This window comes from Gallus gallus, chromosome 1, assembly GCF_016699485.2.
Source record: "Gallus gallus isolate bGalGal1 chromosome 1, bGalGal1.mat.broiler.GRCg7b, whole genome shotgun sequence".
Taxonomy (NCBI): Eukaryota; Metazoa; Chordata; class Aves; order Galliformes; family Phasianidae; genus Gallus; species Gallus gallus.
The window spans coordinates 35,900,281-35,920,411 of NC_052532.1; the positions used below are offsets into that span (position 1 = coordinate 35,900,281).

Genomic DNA, 20,131 nt, shown 5'->3' on the forward strand with positions numbered 1-20,131 from the left:
GATGGGACTTCAAGCGAAGGAAGGTGGGTGTTCCAGTCACCAGGAATGACTAATGAGAAATCCTGAAAGCTTATGGGAGAAGTGGACAAAATGGGGAATAGAAGCTGCTGTAGTTGGCAGAGAAGAGTGATGTCATACCAACAGGAGATGGAAGAGTCATTTTTGCAAAAGCTTCTTAAAGTTTTGTTTCCAAATAATTGTTAAGGGATCCTTTTTTCTATGTAGCTTCACTATTGGCCATTACAACTTTCTGAGTTTATGCTTATAAAATCTTAAACTATTACATGCTTTTGTAACAACTTTTTAAAAAGGTGATCAAAATAAATATGTAGTGGTGATGTTGACATTGTTTTGTGCACCTTTGATCACTTATGTATTGCTAAGTGTATTGTGTATATTACGTGTTGTTTTGTTGTGAGCCAAATGAAACAACAAATGAGAACGTCTGCAAAGATGGTTGTCTTTTGGTTTTCTTGTTGCTGTCCCACCAATTTTGCAGCTTCGGAAGACCTTTTCCAGTGCAAAATAACAGTGTACTTAAATACTTTCTGAACTGAAATTCTACAAAAGATGATGTTCTCTTTATGAGGACACAGTAAATTTCTGGACTGCGTTTGTGTTTGGATAACACTTAGTACTGACAGACAAAAAGAAGTTTGCTCAGAATTTCCAGTGAGTAAGCTAATGAGGAGTCATGTTTCAGAGTTTGGATGCAGCATTATGAACACCTGTGGGGGAAAAACTTCAGCATTCTTGATCCTGAAATGGCTTTTAGTCTTTCTTACTTGACACGTAGATGGGAATACAGTACGTAAACGTGGAGAAAAACTAAGGTAGAGGACCTCTGGGGGGAAATGAAGCTACAGTCACTTACATAATCAGACAATGCAACTGACAGTAAAAAGACTAAAACCTAGCATACACGATCTCTTTGTAAATGCAGTCCTTATTGAAAAAAAATCTTAAAATTTATTTTTTTTATACAGCAGACTCGTCTATACGTTATGTAATTTTATGCAATTTAAATCATTCTATGCTTTTTCATCTTCAGTATCTTATGTCTTTACTCAGAGTAGGTAAAGCTTTGTTTAATGTGTGGTGGGTTTTAGCTACAAGTCTTTAAAAAAAAACCAAGTTCTTTTTTTTTTCCTCCAACATACCATCTATACATACAAACCCCTCATCAGTCACGTGTTTCACTTATCCTGTAAAGTTCTTCAAGTTACTGCAAGCATAATATTTTGCATAAAGTTTGGAGCCTTTGCTTTACTTTCCATAAGCCAGAAACCCTTCTGTGAAGAGGCATCGTCCTCAGGTCAGATACAGTGATGTCACATACACAGTTTTGCTGGGTTGAGAGTTTTTTTAGGAGTTCTTTGTAGTTTAACACCTAAGTTAAATATCTTAATTTTTTTTTTTATCATATTGTGTTAAGAAACAGTTCTTCATTTACTAGGGTTGTACAAGCATCTAGAAGCTATCTGAAAAAGATGCGGGGGGGGGGAAAAAAACATTGTATGCCTTTTCATAAACAATTTGTATGGCACTACTGATTTGGTATTCTTGTGACTTGTTTCTTTGGCTAATTTGAATTTGATTTCTTTTTTCTTTACCTGAAGGTAAAGTGAACTGAGTAAAGGCTCTTGAAGTGATATCTTAAGACTTGAAGACTTCTGACAAGTGAGAACAAGTAGCAGCAAAGAATTTAGGAGATACTTTTATTTCAGAGCCTTATTTTAGCTGAAAGCAAAAAGCTTTCTCATAGCTTGCCTTTTTTCACTGGGGGTATAGCTCCAGACACTCAGGATTTGCATGCTATTTGAAATGAAGAATTTGCATGATATTTATCCACACAGTTACTTCTAAACCATCTGCGTGTTGCATGGGTCTGTTTTTGGGGGGGCACGAAACAGTCATTCCTTTGATTTTACTCCAGCAATCCTGTGCTTACTCTTTAAATGGGTGGCTTTGCTCTGAGTCATCACAACCTTTCTGTGATAAGTAGGGAAGTGGAACACAGTATATCCACGAATGCTCTTTCTACGAATTCTGCTGCGTTTAGTGTGATAACCAAGTCAAAAATGCTTTACTGAATAATTTGTATTAGGCTGGCTGAAAATATAACAGTTTTTAAAAATAGTTTCAGTTTTGGCTTAAAGCAAATGTGTTTCTGTAACTCGAATTTGGCAGCAAGGTGCATGCTGTGATCACAAAATAATTACAGATCTTATTTGTGGCCAATGTTGCAAACCTGGGTGATCTGCCTCTTCACTTAATGAGATCACTTTAAGGGTAGGGGTCCACCTATTTTTGCTTCGGTAGAGTGACTGATAGAAATTTGCAACTCAAGGACTGAGTATACTTTTGAACCTAATTTCTTCAAATGAAGGGAAATAATAGCAATAAACTTCAGATGACTTCAGTTTGAACTTTCTGTAATGAAAAAAAACAACAAAACAATAAAAAACAAAACAAAACAAGTGACATCCTCTTACCTACTAAAACTTGTGGTAGACTTTTCTTCAACTAGTTGGTCCTATCATATCTGAAGCCATTTTATCACCCACCTCTTCCTGTGGTAAGGAGTTCTGAAACAGATGTATGTTTCTTTTTTCAAGTGTCATCTTTTGGTGTCAGCTGCAGGCGCAAATTGTGTTGTACGCAGCCGTGATCATGAAGATCTGCCCAAATTATGACAAGTTTTTTTTTTGTGGTGAATGCTGTTTGCATTTCTTAGCCCAGTACTTGGGGTTTTTTTGGCCTACTTGCTCAGCAGATGATACAGGGTTCAAGTGATTTGCACTTCCAGTGGGTTAGTTTGCTGGGCTTACACTCTTCTCTTAAATACAAACAAAAAAGCCTTAATGTCTTAACTGACTCTGGACTTTCTCATTTGAGACATGAAGCTCTTAGGCAGCTCAGTTCTTTCAAAATATGACTGCTTGCGAAATCAAATATATTTTAATAACATGAACAAGTAACATCAAACCTGCAGATGAGGTTTGGCTCATTGCAGCTCTTAATCTGGCTACATGACAGTACCTTTCCTAAAGAAAGAAGCTCTCAGATTTGGATACTGAGTACGGTGAAACGGGTTATTGATTCTGGGAGGACACTTTCCAGAGGACTCTTCCCTGGCAGAAGCATGTCCAGAATGGATTAAATTCAGGTGAATCTCTGTCATGAGATAGTTGTGGACTCAGTTGCGTGAGGGGAGATGTTGGCATCTTTGTCTTCTAATGAACAGGGTGATATATCTAGAATCTTGCTAGGTTTGGGAAACTAAATGTGGAAGGGAATCACTCTTCCGAAGATAGCTTTGCTTTATGATTGCTGAACACTATTGCATTGTTCCAGCTTGGCAGTGGACTTTCTTACACTATTCTTTAGGGTTCTAAGGAAAACTACGGTGTCTTGCTTCCCAAGGCATCTTGCTTGGTGTTTGCCTTAGTCATTGAGTGAGAATCTATTGGGTTAGTTGGTCATAATTTAGCTTCAGATGCTGCACTTAAAATTGTTGAAGTATTTAAGAATTCCCATGGAATCCGTTCATATCAGAAAGAGCAGCAGCAGCACTGGAGCTAATGCTGACTGGTCTAATAGCTAGCATATTAACATAACTTTCATAATATGAATAGCTTTCATTTGTGAAAGGGAAAACATGAAAGCTTATTTTGGAGAAAATAATTAAATATCTTTTATTTTAAATGGAAAAAAAACCGAGTATTATTGTATGCATTAACAGTATACGTGTAATCCTACTTGAGGATTTGACTGAATAGTGGGTTTGTTTGCTGTACTTGCTTTGTGAAATATATTACTTGAAATGTAAGGTGCAAAGGAACGGAGTTGTATTTTACCTTCTCAGGGAGTGACTGAGCACACTTGGCATCTTTTAGTGAGTGTGTGGTATATTTGAACTAAAAAAATCCTCTCACATTTTCAACAGATAAAAGTTGCAATGCTGTAAATTGAAAGTAGTTGGAATGAGATTGGATGAGATACTGGGGAGGGAGGGGATCTTTTTTTTAAAGTTTTAATGCAGTGTACCTTTTCAGAGTTTCTTGTCACTCCGCATATAGCTTGCATTTTCGTAATAGATTTGCATCAAAGAGTAAAGAACCAAGTGTTCAAAATGCAAAATGCACTCTTTCTGTTTCACTGCAAGCTAGTATCTGGATGGGGTTATCAAATGAAACAACACACAAGAAAAAAAGAGTTAGAAACACAGGTTTTCATATTCTGTCAGGCAGTCTGCAAGAAGCATGTATCTGAATTAGTTTAATTAGTTATTTCGCATCACTTATCACCAAAATTAAATTTGCTGTTGATGATCGTAGTGTTTAATTGCAAACACTGCTCAGTTTGTGTTTAATTTTTTACAGGCAAAAAGGATCACCGTGATAGCTGTTTCAGTGCTTGGTCTAAAAGCTGTATTTAATTGCATCTTCACGTAAATCGGCAATACAAGATAGGTCTTGTGTGTCAGCATTAACATTTGAAGAGGTTCTGTGAGCCAGATTAACCCCATGATAAAATCCTCTACCTATTCTAGAAGGGAAGAGTTGTTATCTCTTACACAGTGATTCAGTTTACCGAACAGATTGTATTGTAATATTGGTGTTTTACATACTCGCTCTGTGGGTGGTTTTTTGGTTTTGCTTTCAGTATAGAAGTGGATATTTGGTTAGAACAAAATATTTGCTTTGCTGTCCTAGATCTTCATGTCTTATGGCATTCCTTTTCATGGCTTTCAACAAGTTTTTAGTAATCATTTGGTGCATTAACGTGCTGCAACAACAAACTGATTGTTTCTACCCAGAGAGAATTTGTTTTTGAAGTCTTACTTGAATCACCATGTTAACCTCTGTCATTAACAAAGGATGGCAATCAGTAATGTTATTGTCACTCAGTGGCAATATCTCTCCCTTAAGACCTTCAGATGCCACTGCCAACAGGAGAAAAAATTCAGGTAACTGCAATATAAGGGGTGGTGATTACAATGTGCTCCTCACCTCCGTGTGCTCCCAGGCACCACCAGAGATGGGAGACCACAACCTCAGATGATGAAGTCTGGAAGATGGAATGCAATTTCATGGGGTTTTTTTGCTATTGTATTCGTCTTTATTTTTCACAAGTAATGGAGACGAGTAAAATTTTTGCCTACAGATAATTCATTCTGGTTGCCAGACTTTCAAAATGCATTCATTGTTCTCCAATTTGGGGATTTATATGGGTTTTGTTGTAATGTGAGTTTTATGAATGCCATATTAAAAACCAGTTTGTAGTATAGAGTAGAACTGTTAATAGTACTGCATACTGAACTGTCCAGGGCATAGCAGATCACATTTATCAGTTAGTTATTCATTGGCTTGGGGTTTTTGTGCACGTTGCTATAACACTTTCTCCTTTTGAGGCTGTGGGTCAGCTGTTTTGTTGTTAAATAGTGCAGCACAGATGGCAGTTACCAGAAATAAAGTAGTGCAAATATGAAATGATGCTGATGCTTGCACCTGTGAGAAAGCCATCATTTATCAAGCCAGATATTACTCACGCACTTATTTGCTTATTCTAACATCTTATGCTTTTAGGAGCTGAATTTCTGGAGTCAGATTGAGGCCTGCTTGCTTTGTGTTCAAGAACGTGGCTTTAGGTTGTAGCTGCATGGCACCACCGTGCAGGCCTTTGCAGGAGAGTTGTTTTTCCCCAGGCCAAAGTGCTGCCACATCAGGAAGCTGCGGCCTGGGCTCACCTGCTGGAAAACACAGCAACTGTTTTGCAGCTCTGCCATATTCAAGCAATTTTTTCTCCGGATTGTTCATACTTCTGGATCCACTTGCTGCAGGAAATCCATCAATACTTAGTGAAAGTAGTTATGGTAAAATCTGGCTCATCACGAAGAGTGGTAAATAGCCTGATAGTATATTATTGACTTAATGATTTTTTTTATGTGGACCAGTCCAAAGAAATTGATCTGTCTGCTGGATTAATCGACTGATTCAAGTTTAGAAGCAGAATCTTACATGGTCAGAATGCACTGTGACCATCTGAAACTTGTGAGCAAAGTGGTGTTCTCGTCTGAGTTGATCACCAGCAGCTCAAGTCTGTCAGTCTGCCCGTGTTGGGTGTTTATGCTTCAGTGCACTACTGCAGTAAAACGCAGCCCTGGTGTTGCACAGAGGATTGGTTGTTGCGTTATCTCATGGCCCCGCGGGAGATGCAAGCCTTAGGCTTCCTCAGTCACCAAACAACATGTAGAGGAAAGCCACCTGAAATAAATTGCAGTTAGATCATGCTACGTTGGAATAGAGAAATGCCGTGTTTTAGCACAACTGGGTTTTGTAGCTGTTGACCACCAGCAGATTGATTAAACTGAAAAGCTCCAATGCAGAATGGTATTTTGTACGTGCTCAGCAAAAGTGTGCACCCTTTAAGTATGCTCCTAGAGAACTGTTGTGTTTTGTGTATCATGTGGCTCATAGTCCAACCAGATAACATTCCTCCCAGCATCGTTTATTTTAATAGCATTCACTTTGAGTCTTCATCTTTGGTAGACAGAGTTCAAGGAGACTTAATAGTGGCTCAGTGGTTTGGTGTGTAAAAAAGAGGTTTTGGTAGCAAATGTTAACATTTTGGCTAATCTAGTCATTTTTTTGTTGTTGCCATAAGTAATATGAAAATAATAGAAAAAGTAGACATGATTGTGAATGACTCCTAACTTAGCTGAAAAACGTTTGGTGAGGTTTAGTGATACATTACAATGTCAGAAATATCTTGATGTATATATTTGACATATTACAATCAAGTGAGACAGAATAAGAGAGAAACCCATGCAACGTTCTCCTTCTCCACGAGATTTGAGAGGTACTTCATTTAATCAGCCTGGAACAGATCCCCTGAATTTCCTTTTTCTTCTTGAGTTGTGTTATCCCTGTTGTCCTCGGTATGTGGTGACCTTAAAATGAGTTCTTAGACATGCTGAATTTGGTACTTGGTCTTTATTCTGGCCTTCCATAAAGGTTTCTCTACAAGTCCTTCTGAGTTGAACTTTTCCTATAAAAGCAGATGAAACAATGCATGTGACCTACTTTGAAATAGTTCAAAAGAAAATCCGATTTTTAATAAGCGTTGTTCATTAAATATTATTTACCATTCATTTTTCCATAACTGGATTTAAAAACAAGTGGTGCTCAGTATAGATTTCATTTTCCTCCCTTTCAAGTAATTGAGTACCTCCTAGGTCTGTGGTTTTGGTTTTTTTTTTTATATGCTGAGATTTGTACCATCTTCCCCTTATTATATCACAGGCTATCACAGCAAGTTTTAAATAACCCAAGCAGCTACTGTGGGATTTTCTTTTTGGCATAACCGTTCTGCTTGTCTAACCCCAAACTGGTAGTAATTGTGTTGCTATTTCTATCTCAGTGTCTGTTGTTGTTGTTGAGGTACTCTCATAACTCCTATTTTTTGCATGGAATTAGAATTTGCCATACCTTGCAGCATATTCCAGGATTTTCCAGTTTGTCAAATTTTAATGTGTTTTGTTTTCTTCCTAAACGTTCTAAGAAAGGAAGGATGAGGTGAAACTACTGCATCAGCCTGTTCTGCCAATGTTTAACACATCTGAGTTCAGATGGAGAACGTGCTTCTGAAGTCCATCCTCCCAAGTGCCACACTTTGGTTCACATTGCAGTGTTTGTGATGTGAATCAGTTTGATTCTTTGGGTTGAAGAGATGCTCCTGGAGTGCAGCAAACATTTTCCACTCCCAATGGGGGTCAGGTGTTCTAGGCAAGGCTAACTCAAGTTAGATTATTTAAAGTGTTCTTTTGATGACAGCCAGTCCTCCAGTAAGAAGGGAGAACTTGGATCCAGTTTGGAATCTATTTTGGCTATATGTTTTTTTTCTGTCTTAGTAGTTCATCCCTCTCATGTATGCAAGTGTGTGTGTTTATTGGTGTATTTGCTTTCTACCAAACATACAAAATAATGTGAGCATATACAAGTTTGAGGTAATATTTCTGATACGTTTTCTGACTGTAGTTATTTTCCACTGCACTTTTTCCTCTCGTGCCTTGTGTTTGTATTCAAAAAGTCATACATACTTGAGGTAAGCTATAGGCATCAAAACTACTCTTGATATTTAGTGTCTACGCTGCAAGCTTTATTTCTCATTTCTGCCATTTGCATTTGGCTCCAGCACAGACAAGAATTCAAACAGAGCATGAGAGTACATTTAAGAATCCAGACATCCCTTTCCTTCGAACCATCCTTTAGCTCAGGCCCTGACTGCTGCACTAAACACACAGCTGTCTGCCCATGGATTACAAGTACGAATAGCCTGTTCTGCTGTGAGCGGATGGGTCAGGTCAGCTAGTTACTCCTTGTTGCTCCAAGGCTAAACCAACCAGACCTAATGTTAACAAACATCAGAGTGATTCTTTGAAAACAGAGATGACTGGCAGAAGGAAGCTGTGTAATCCAGTGCTTAACTGGCCTTAAGATTGCAAAGATGTTTTTTTCTAAAAATTTAGCCTAAATCTTCTGTTCCTTGACTTACATTATTAACACACCCAATTTTTGCAGCAGCACGGAGAGTGCTTTATTCTTCTCCTCTCACAGCTGTGACCGAAAATGTGCCATCTTGGCCCTGCTGTAGCTGTCTTCTTTTTAGAGGGCGCAAACCCGAACCTTTCTTCAGATATCTTGTTGGGTTTTTTTTTGTTTGTTTGTTTTTAATATCTTACTTCTCTCGAGAGTCTCCAGTTTGTCACATTTCATGTGTGGTGTCTGGAAGTGGACATGAACGGAAATATTTGGTTATATGCGGTATCTCTAAGGTGGGCACAATAAAGCAGGAAATTCTGCTTCATCTGATATTTGTACATCCTAGCTGTTCCTATGGTGCCATACAGGCATGGTGCTTGCTTTTTAGGGGTTACTGTGTTATAATTTCAGTATTTGAATCCTGCCTAATGTGTAAATCTGTTTCTGTATAGCAGCTGCAACCTAAGCACTCATTTTCCCACTGTTTGCGTTTACAGCTGACAATATGAAACTTTGAACTTGCTGTTCCTGAATTAAACAGAAGATCTGTGTGTGTGATGTGTGTTTTGCAGGGAAAAAAAGCCCTGCATCTGATTTAAGTAACTGAGTATTCTTCCTTCTATAAAGATGGCTCTCTTAGATGTAAGGGTAGGAAAACTGAAAGCTTCTGAATCTTCCTCCTCTATGCAGTTTTTTTGTAAGTTAAAGAAAGTCTGGTTTTCTACATGCGGAGTTGGATGTGTTGACATGGAATGTACTCTTATTACTGTGCAGATATTTTAGGGAGTTTCTAAAACGTGATGGTTGAAAAAAAAAAAAGCTGGGGATTTTTAGTCTCTTTTACAGCAGAATAATTGCTATTGCAAACTTCCAGAGCACACTACCATCGTATCTCTGTGCCTATAATAACCTTCTGTTCTTTTTTAAAATTCTAGATGCTGGCATCACCGTCAACATCAGGTCAGCTGTCTCAGTTTGGGGCAAGTTTATACGGGCAACAAAGTAAGAATTACTTTTATTGATTTTATTAGATGTTCTAGTTTCGTGCTCTTTGGATAGGCAGCGTGTTGGGTTTGGCTCTTTTGGTGATTGTAAAGAAGACTGTGTCCTGTCAAATGTGTGACTTCATTTATTTTGGAAGATACGTTTTTGCATTGTCTGTCATCCATTTCTGCACTGCTTGGTATACAGAGTGTCACATATTGACACCGTATAGCTGTTAAATATCCAAATACAGTCATCTTATAAAGAATGTCTGGGACTGAAGTAATTGAAGAAAAACTAAGGAAGGTGAGCTGGGCCAAACTGAGCCTCCTTCAGAAAAATATCTGAGAGCTAGAAGGAAATTATACTTCATGGTTTATAGGAGCAAATTAAATCTTGTCTGTATGCTTGGCAATTCACATTTGGCAAAGAATTATGTCAGGAAGATTGTTTCCTTCTGCTCTACTGTTTGTTTTGTTCTATCTCTTGAAGATTTTTTTTTCTTGCATCTGCCAGTCTTGTGTATACTGTTGCTAATGAAGACATGCTGAGAAACAGTAACACCGCGCAATGCTTGACCTGACATAAGTGCAGGACTTGAGAGCTGCACCTCCCTGTAGTTAAGAGGGGCACGTGTAGAGAGTGACTCAGAGCACCTGAGTTAGATAGAGTTTCACAAGTAAAACAGGTTTGTGAACATCTTTCATTACTCCACACTTTTGAATGTTTGCAGCTTTCTAGCCAAGTCCGTCTGACTCAGACACTAAGGGAAGGTATCTTAAGAATATTTTAGAGTGTGGATGTTTTAATTTGGACACACTAAAAGCTTTGTCTCCCAAGTACATGACCTTCATTGCTTATTTAGGCTTTCTTCACACAGTTTAAAAAGTATAGTGATTTTTAAATTCATTTTTATTTTTTTACTATCCCTGTGGCTGTTGATGAGTGACTGTGTCATACCAATGGGTATGTGATGGCACTGCTGGGACTTTCTGGCCAGTCCGAGAGTCAGGTTTGGATTTTTGGATCCCTAATCTGACACTGCTGAACCTTTCAGGCTCAGCTGCATAAAGATGCTGAAGTAGCTGATTATTTTTAGGGGTAACTTTCTTTTCATCAGCTTTGTTGTTCAGTCCAGTTGTTTGTCATGTGTAGGACACAATCTCTTGAACATGGAGACTTGTGTGGCCAAAAATTCAGAAGTAAATATTTTCAGGGTTCATTTTCTTCCAAATGTGGAGAAACTGCTGTATTCGTGTAAATTCTTATGATTAAAACATTCTGGGAGAGACAGAGCTGCTGTCCTGGTACTTTTAAACTGATAGCTGTCAATCATTTAGCAAGCTGTCATTTTAAAGAGTTAAGTTAAACTTAATCTGTAGGCATTAAAAGTTAACCTCTTAATCAATTGACAGATCTCTTGTCTCAGTTTAAATGAAAAGCATAGAAAAGGGAAGCATAAGAGAAGGTTTCTTTGGATGGTTTTGGTTTGGTTTTTGTTGTTCATTTGGGATTTCCTTGTAATGGCAAATATTTAAACTGCCCTCACTTGCCAGCCACAGGAATACAGTAGTAGAAATACTCATTAAAAATTCTAATTAAAGAAAAGCAACAAGTAGGAGAAACACTGTTAGTGAAAAACTGACTGCATTTGAACAAATGCTTGCACAAAATCGACCTGAATACGGTAATTGCTTATTTCCGTCTACCATCTCTGGAAGAGTATGGTTTTTTTCTTTACCATCTTATTTTTTCAATTCCACCTAATTGTTAATTGGTGTGAAATATTATTTATAAGATATATTTATGCTCATTGAAATTATTCTGATACAGCAAATTGCCAAAATATTTACAGCGAGCACCTTGATATAATCAGCAATTAATGAAGCCTTAGGAGGCTCGTTGTAGTGAGTCATGCTACTTCTTCATCTCCATTGATAGAGATAAACTGGAGTGTTATCCAAGTCCCTAGTTGCAGACTTGCTGTGAATGGTAGGGCAGAACACCGGGGCAAGTGTGTGTTCTGCAAGAGTGAGAGCTGAACAGCTGGGAGGTTTCTTCAGACCTCGTCCATAGCAATAACTGGAGCGTATGCTGTGTCCATTCAGTGCGTTCTTAGTATTTCATCGTGTCGTACGCTGGCATATTCAGCTCTGCTGAAGGGATGATCTATCATTGGAAAGTGCTGATTCGTCATAATTTTTCTTCCTTTTGTCTGCAAGATAAGGTTTTAAATTCTCTGAGGCTTCCTCAGCAGCCTCGCACCAAAGCGATAGGACTGTTATTTATAGCTATCACGGTTTAGATGCAAGTGTGTTTCTGTTGATACGTTGCACTAAATGGCTTTCTCTTGTCTTTGGGCATAATTCTAAAACTTCATGAATGCAGAAAAGGAACGTGGAAATGATCAGAAACTCCGTAAAGTATTCTGACATTTTGAGACGGGTTATTTTTTGTTCTTCTGAATTGAGATGATCTTTTGTGTGTGTTAATAAAGTGCTTTTGTTATTTCATTGCACCCAAATGCTTGCGTAGAAAGTAATTTTGATCACAGTGTAAAAACAAACAGCAAGCAAGCAAAACCCCCAACCAGCCCTATACGCTCTTAATTGCTAGTTGAGGATGCTTAAATCCTACTTGCTTTCAGTCCTTAAAAGATTAAATGTAACTCGACTTTGGACACTGAAATTTCCTTATCAAAAAGAAGCAACTTAGACTTTACAGAGAAGTGTCCTAAAATATTCATTCTGATGCCCTGAAAGCCGTGTTATGAAACGTTCCCAGTCTTATTTTTTAGTTACAGGTTTGCATATTTTTTGACAAGCTAGATTGACGTTCTAAATGCTGGCCAGATAAATATCAATTTATTCAAGCATAATAACCTCTTTCTTCGGTGGAGATATTTATTTTCTCAAAACACCGACCTTTTAAATGTGTAGATTTCCACGTCCTCGTCAACAAAACCACAGCTCTCCGTGTTCTATTCAGAGTACATCCCAAAGGAAAGAAAATTTTGTTAGTGACTTAAAGAGAAATTTTGTCAAGAGCTTTTCTCAAGTTTGACAAGAATGGGGCTATGTGTGAGATAACTGGGCTTGTAGTACGCAAGCAAGGACTTCATTTTACACTGCACTTTCCTACAGTCTTTACACTTTTTGAGGTTGTCAGCATAAATTGTTTCCATCCACACCTGATGGCTAAGACTTTGTTCCGGATCGCTATGTATCTCCACCCCTCTGAATTTTTTTTCAATAGGTGCACTAGGCCTTCCAATGAGGGGAATGAGCAACAATACCCCTCAGTTAAATCGCAGCTTATCACAAGGCACTCAGTTACCGAGCCACGTAACGCCAACAACAGGGGTACCAACAATGTCACTTCACACGCCTCCATCTCCGAGCAGGTATTTATTGATAGCCAATGTTTCTGCAATTGTGTCTTTCGGCAGAGCACTTACTAAATGTTCTGCGTATCGCGCCACAGCTACTTTAGACTGATTAATTAAAAAAGCAAAGCAGTAATTCTTATTGACCGCTGCCCGTGTTAGGTAAGTAACACTGTAAAACAGTAGGATAAGACTTAACGTAAGACAGCGTTTGATTTTGTATGTAAAGGATAAGTTGCTGGCAGATTCTGCTTCAGAACGTAAGAGTCTGTTTTTCGGTTGTTCTGGTAAACTAATGGTGAGCGTTTTTATACGGCTGTCCTACACTGTGTGAGAATATTAAGGTAGTAGGTCTGAAGTGCTTTTTAAATAAGAGTTGTAACGCCTCTTCAAATGCATAGTACTTAAGTATTTATCTGAACCTGACCGAGGACTTGATGGGTACGCAATGGGTCATCTGGTGTTTCTGAAGAAATCCAGAAGTACGTTAATTATAGAGGGTAATCCAAACGTGCTTTGTTGAATCTAAGCACAAATTATGCTGCAACAACTCCAAGTCTATCCTACATGAGTAATTTAAATGAGTAACCAAATACTATTGTACAGATTCATCTCTGTGGATGGTTTTTCTCTTTCAGGGGGATATTGCCTATGAATCCTAGGAATATGATGAACCACTCCCAGGTTGGTCAGGGCATTGGAATTCCCAGCAGGACAAACAGCATGAGCAGTTCAGGGTTAGGCAGCCCCAACAGAAGCTCTCCAAGCATAATATGTATGCCAAAGCAGCAACCCTCTCGACAACCTTTTACTGTGAACAGGTAAGGCTGTTTGGTCAGACCATCCCTGTGCAGTCATGGGCGTGCTTAAGTACTGCTCTCAAAGTCTAGTTTTTTATCTATTAGAATACAACTTGAAAGTGTTGCTTTGCGTCTTCCAGTCTCTCAACGCTAACTTTCAAAGCTGCTGTCGGTGCTTGTGCAGGCATTTTGAGGCCTTTCAGCTAAATTCTGTTTCTGACTACTAAATTTCTGCTGCTCCTTCTTTAAAAGATGTGATGTTTCTAGTGTGTTCCCAAGTATGTTTTTGAAACGGACCTTGGTTTTTGTGTGTATACATCTTCTTGAAAACTACTCATCTATGAGTTTGGGAAGAATTAAGGCAAGAGGTAATCCAGAATAACTATTTCTAAGTAGTTGTTCTATAAGAACGGTTAACTGATTTGGACACAATGGAGACCTCATATTTTACTTCTTTAAATTCTGGAATAATATGGAAAACAGTGTTTTACAACTCATCTAAGGTGCTCATTTTGATGCCAGAATTTTCTCAGTTTTGCTCTTTTTTCTAACTCTGGGCAAGATTGTGGCATCAGAAATCATTGTGCTTTAACTGTGTTGTTGATATGTTTATGCTTAGTTTATATTGATAACCTTGTAATAAAATGTGTGTCAATTCCAATTACAAAGCATGTAATCAGCTTCACACAGCTGACTGTTTTCCAGGCTTCTTTCCAGAACCTCATGATCCCTGTGTTCCCAGATTGTTCCTCTTTCTCGCTTCATGCCCTAGCCTAGGAGACTGAGCTCAAATACACTCCTGGTAGTTGAATGCCACCTCTAACCTGGTGTAGTATTTTTACTAAACAAATGAAGAAAAATGGATGCCAGTTATCTGAAACTTGATCAGTCTATTTAATTCTGTATCTTTGCAGTATGATATAGGCATTAAATAACCTTTCTTCATCATAGCAATAGAGGTTTGGTAATAGCAATTTGTTCTCTCACTCCATGAACACACTTTAGACAGAGGCCACTCTGGAAGTAGTCCCTCCTATTTATTTCCATGAAAACTACAACAGATATAGAGAGCACAACAGCACTGACAGAGCAAATTCTCAGCTACAAAACACCATTTTTCAACATAGTCACTGCTGTTAGCTATACATTTTTGCCTGTGATGAAGAGCCTGTATGCCATGCGTGTTAAAATCTGCACCAGCTGAGGTGACCCACCCACTACCTCACCGTGCTCACATCCACTGTTTGGTCTACATAGACATTCAGTAAATGCCAATGGATGCCATCTTTTCCACATGGAGGAATTCAGTGCCACACCTTTGCTTATATGCACTTCCACGTCAGACACCATTGTGTCAGTCTGCCCCTCTGCTGCCATCTGCCACACAGCAACAACGTGTAACAGAATATTGGTGGAATGGTTCAACCCCCACTGCCATACCAACATCTGCCTCTGATGCTGTGGGCTATCATAGTAAAACAGGAGGCATTTCTTAAAGAGCAGCTCTCGTGTCTTGGCCTTTTCTTTCCTGTGACATACCAGCAAGCAAAGGAGATGATAATTTAAAAAGATAATTTTATATTTTAAAGTGTTTGTATAACTTGAGCATGGATCAAAAAAATAATCCATGTGCAGAGAATAATGATTTTGGAGATTGATGTACAGGAAGTACTTGTTTAAATAACATCCAGCTGTAGGACAGAGATAATGAAATCCCATTCTGTAGGAGCATTTGAATGAAAACTCTTCTTTTGCTGTTCGGGTTGTATAGCTCGTGTTAATGATGTTACTGCTTTTACAAGTTGAGAAGGACACATCACTAGAACAATGCCAAGTTCTTACTTCACATTTTATTAGCCTACAAAAGTATAGTACGTATCCAATTGTTAATTGACTATATTTAATGAAATGGTGACATGACATTTGGAAAAAAAAAAAAAAGTTTTTATTTCCTTGAGAGGTGCATGAATTATGTGATTTCCATGAAGTGTTTTGAGAATTGTTCCCTTTCTTGGAGCAAAGAATGATTTTAGATCTTTGAACACGCAAAATACTTTCTCTTTCTTAGTTACGTCAGTAAAACATGTTGAAAACTGAGGTAACACTGGTTAACAACCAGTTTACAAGTGTAAGGAAATACACATCTGGTGGCCTAATCCCTTTCTTATCACCGACATTGTTGATCTAGTTAATTCTAATTACTTTAAAAACAAATGAATAAAAAAAAAATACCTTATGTGAGAAGCTTGTCTGAGACCAAGCAAGGTTATATTCCCTCAAGATCAAATTATCTCTGGTTGGTGTTCTCACCAAGTCCAGGATTCACAGAGGATACCAGAAATGTTTCTCCTAGTTCATGAAGTGTCAAGGATTTGGCTATCTTTCATATGCACCATCTTGCTGAAGCAAAGCAGAATGGGACCATTCTTGGCTGTTTCCTTTTCTTGATGTCTCGGTCAAAAACAAAGATTTAGGGCTTGAAATTAATTGTAAAAATGTGAAAAACTCATATAAGTAACAATTCTAGTAGGAAAACTTGAACACTTCTATGCCCTGAAACTTCTAAAGTATCAACTTCTGTCCTCTTACAGGGGAAAATGCATGTTGTGGTTTCCCAGAGGGCAGAAATAACAGAATTTCACTCAGCTCTGGCCTACTTTGTAACTGCTTAACATCTTCAGTTTGCAGAGAATGGAACAGATCATTCAAGTGTTTGTCAGACCACAGCAGTCCTATCTAATTCTTAGATGTCTTCAAATATTCTTACTTGTCTGTGTGATAGTTTAAATTACCTGCTGTCCTTGTGTGGCAGAGACCATACGGTGTGATGGTTGCACACAATTACTTTCCAGCTTTTAAGCGAGTCATGACAAACTTGATCCCATCAATGATTCAACTTCCACCCTCAAATGAATGCTCTCTAGACTGACTTTTTGCTATTGTCTTTACTGATATTTCATTTTTATGTATGAAATTACTGAGTAAAATACACATTTATCATAAGTTGTTGGCTGACCAACGTCAAAGGAGTTGTGACTGTTAAAAAAAAAAAAAAACAACACAAAAAAACAGGTTATTTTAAAGTCATTCCAGTTGTCTTCGTTCAGCAATGCTTGTTGCTGTTCAGAATTTTCAAAGGTATAAAGGAAAGTAATAAAAAATAGAGTTTAGGCTAAAGTGGATTGCTTAAGATGACATAATTTAAGTACCTTTGGCTTTTCTCCTTAGTACCTTCAACTGGAAATTATGGAAGTCTCTATTCTCTTTTCTCTGACTTCTTGGATTTTTTTCACAGTATGTCTGGATTTGGGATGAACAGAAATCAGGCATTTGGAATGAATAACTCCTTATCAAGTAACATTTTTAATGGAACAGGTGAGTTTACTCTTAATTTATGCTGGTCTCGCAGTTCAGTAGAAAGATTTTGGTTTTGATTGAATAAGGTTAGAAATACTTTGAGTGCAGTTGTTGCGCAGAAGAGTTGCCCTTAGAGAGCAACTCTGCATTGTTCTTCAGGAGATTCTGTAAACCTGACATTAGTGCAGAAAAAGTATTTTATTCGAGTTTCAAGATTCTATGGAGAAATAAGTGTATTAATGGTTTGTTTGTTTTCCCATGGCATTAAATAACAAAAGCAGTGCTATGCCATCTGTTGTTATTGCTTCAGAGCAGTGGCTTGTAATACTTCTGAAAGGCAAAGTGAAAGTCTGCTATAGAATAATCACTGTACATCACTTGACAAGAAGTTGTATCTGTTCAGTTAGAAATGCAAAGTAGCTCATGGAATTGGAAAGGAAATTGGAGAAGAAAAGTTTCAGACATTACAGAGGATAAACACAACAGGGCAGCGTTTTTAGAGACCTCAGGGTCATCCTTTTAGTCAGTTGATTCAGTTGTGATTTTTTCCTAGGGAACTACTCTTTACCTGACTTTAATGAATTAGAAAGAGATCGGTGTTCTTGTGTAACAGTGCTGCAGGCTCGCAGTGCTTTGGTGTTGGCTTGTTGGTGGCTGCCTGCCCAGAGATGCTGCTGATGTCACAGCACGGAAGCCTTGGCTGAGGGGTTTGGCATCCCCATGGCCTTGTGACGTCCTTACAGAGCTGTGTTGCTCTCCTCACCCATGTAGTTTTATCACTGCAAATTGAAAAATCTTCCCATGTTACTTGTACTGTGTTGGCTCTGCAGTGGTTTGGACTTTACCTTGTCTTGTCTTATCTAAGCAGAAAAGAGCTCCTTGTTGATGACGTGGGTGATTATCTTCTCTGAAATCTTTCCTTGATAGCTCCTTACATTTTAAATGGGTTACCTATCCTAGTGATATGGTTTTGATAGTCTGCCTCTTATGTATACAGTGTTTAATTCAGAATGAGCAAACGGTGTTACTCAGTACTACTGACTACATTTGCTTAAAGAAAAACTCGATGCTCTTGAGGCTAGTGTCATAATACTGACGTTGTATGTATTTGTGATAATTATAAATGTAAGAGTAAAAAGATCATTTGGAAGCAAGAAAATATATCCAAGACTTAAAAATAAATAAATATAATACCTGCTTCTTTTGTAGATGGAAGTGAAAATGTGACAGGACTGGACCTCTCAGATTTTCCAGCACTAGCAGACAGAAACAGAAGGGAAGGAAGTGGCAATCCAACTCCATTAATAAACCCTTTAGCTGGAAGGGCTCCCTATGGTAAGGTTATATTTTTGAAAACTCTTTGACTGAATGACACATCTGTTTGTTCAGTGTGCCTTTTTCAGTTCTGAAGACAATAGGAAGCCTTCTCAAAAATGCCAGTATCTTGAGCTAAGTCTCTTTTTTTGAAAATCAGCAATCAATGTCTTTATAATTGGACATTCCTCTCAGGTTTCTGTAAGTATTAAGAATACTTGTTTTAAATTCACTGCCAACAGTGGCTGCTGGGATTTTCAGTCAGTGTAGTGTGATAAATCTAAAGCTGCTCACTCTCCAGAATTTTTTTTTAGGCAATAGGTTGCTTTCTGCTTGCACATATGCAGAAACTGCCCAGTTCTGAAGAATAAATTTTAGAAATAATGCTTGATTATTAGAGATGGTTTTTGTGTAAAAAGTGTTCACTTGTAAACATACTGTTTATGTTCAGTGTTTACTGGTAGTACTTGCTGTAGTGCTGTTCACCATAACTCTTATGATGAACATCAGATTTCCAAAAAAAAGAAAGTAGCCTGTAAGCACTGACTGTTGTCATTTGGATTCCAAATCTGTGTCTTATATAATTCTTGCTGAACAGCTTAGAAGTAATAAAAGAAAAAGCATAAGGGTGGATACAAATCTTACTATTTGGGTCTGGAAAAAAAAGAGGTAAGTTTAGCATGAAGGACGATACTTTTTTCTGTTACTGCTTCAGTAGATTTTGTCATGCATGTTGCATCAGCTGCTCTGAAAAGTTGCATTTATAACTTATTTTTGTGACACTTGTCAAATTTCCAACTAAAAATACCCTAGTCTTTTCCAGCTAAAAAAAGCTAGTGTTCTTCAGAGATAGCTCCAGTTCTAGTTGGAGAGAAATAATAGATACTACATTATCAGGGGAAAAGTAGCCTCATGGATTGGGTGTAACCAAGACCCTCTGCTTAAGATAGCTCTGAGAAACAGCAGAAGTCAAACTGAAGTGCTCCCAAATGCAGGCAAAAGTCACTTCCCCTTATAAAGATGCTGGAAAGTCACGCTAAGAGTAGGGAGGTAATATGGCTTGTAGTTTACACGAGTTTGTCCATCTCAAAATGAGAAGCCATTACTTGGAAAACTGATGGAAGATAGGAGGAAAGTCCCAAGTACCTGTAGCATGGGGCTGGAGTTCAACGTTGAGCTGTACTGCTCCATTATAAAAAAAAAAAAGACACCGTTTCCTCATTTGTGGTGCTAGCATACACATTTCTGTAATTGTGTGGTGAACTAGGAAAAAATACCTGTCTGAAAAGTTATCTTGAGCATCTACTAAATGCAGGTTATCACTGTAGAAACAATAAAGAAATAGTGATATAAGATGCTCTTGCCACTATCATGGCAAGTCAAGGTGGAGAATGCTTTTGGTTGTGGTCAAGAAAAAAGAAGGTTTCAAACTGAGCTGAGGCGTGCTTTCTTTATGTTTAGCTTATTTCAGAAAATAAGCCTTCCAACATTTCTTAGATAGAAAGGAAAATATGCAATATAGTTAATTCATGATCAGTGCTGTTCTCCCAGTGGAAGAAATTGTAATAACTATGAAAGCAAAGGGATTACAGAGGAAACAAGATTATATATTTTTTTTCTTGATGTAACATTGACCTTTAACGTAAGAATACAATATAAAGTCACATATGTTGTGAGCTACTGAGGCATTTTAGATCTTACATTGTCTGTTAAGGAACACTGAAAAATAGGCCCTACACTTGCTT

General features: G+C 38.0%; 1 protein-coding gene and 1 long non-coding RNA gene across 8 annotated transcripts in view; one reads left to right on the forward strand and one right to left on the reverse strand.

The window, feature by feature from the left end:
* CNOT2 (CCR4-NOT transcription complex subunit 2) overlaps window positions 1-20,131 on the forward strand; it is an 89,634-nt gene that overhangs the window by 51,381 nt on the left and 18,122 nt on the right. For all 6 annotated transcript variants that reach the window (NM_001012808.2, XM_046938284.1, XM_046938268.1 and 3 more), the window contains exons 3-7: window positions 9,482-9,548; window positions 12,786-12,933; window positions 13,554-13,736; window positions 17,011-17,090; window positions 18,282-18,407. In NM_001012808.2, coding sequence (NP_001012826.1) covers window positions 9,482-9,548; window positions 12,786-12,933; window positions 13,554-13,736; window positions 17,011-17,090; window positions 18,282-18,407 — 604 coding nt within the window. The remainder of the gene's footprint in view (window positions 1-9,481; window positions 9,549-12,785; window positions 12,934-13,553; window positions 13,737-17,010; window positions 17,091-18,281; window positions 18,408-20,131) is intronic.
* Window positions 10,517-17,952, reverse strand: LOC121109495. Of its 2 annotated transcripts, none has more exons than XR_005849124.1 (3): window positions 17,641-17,952; window positions 12,455-12,510; window positions 10,517-11,745 (listed from the first exon to the last, which is right to left on the reverse strand). It is a non-coding gene; the product is annotated as an uncharacterized LOC121109495 (long non-coding RNA). The 2 variants fall into 2 exon arrangements; XR_005849126.1 differs by lacking the exon at window positions 17,641-17,952 and adding an exon at window positions 15,948-17,634.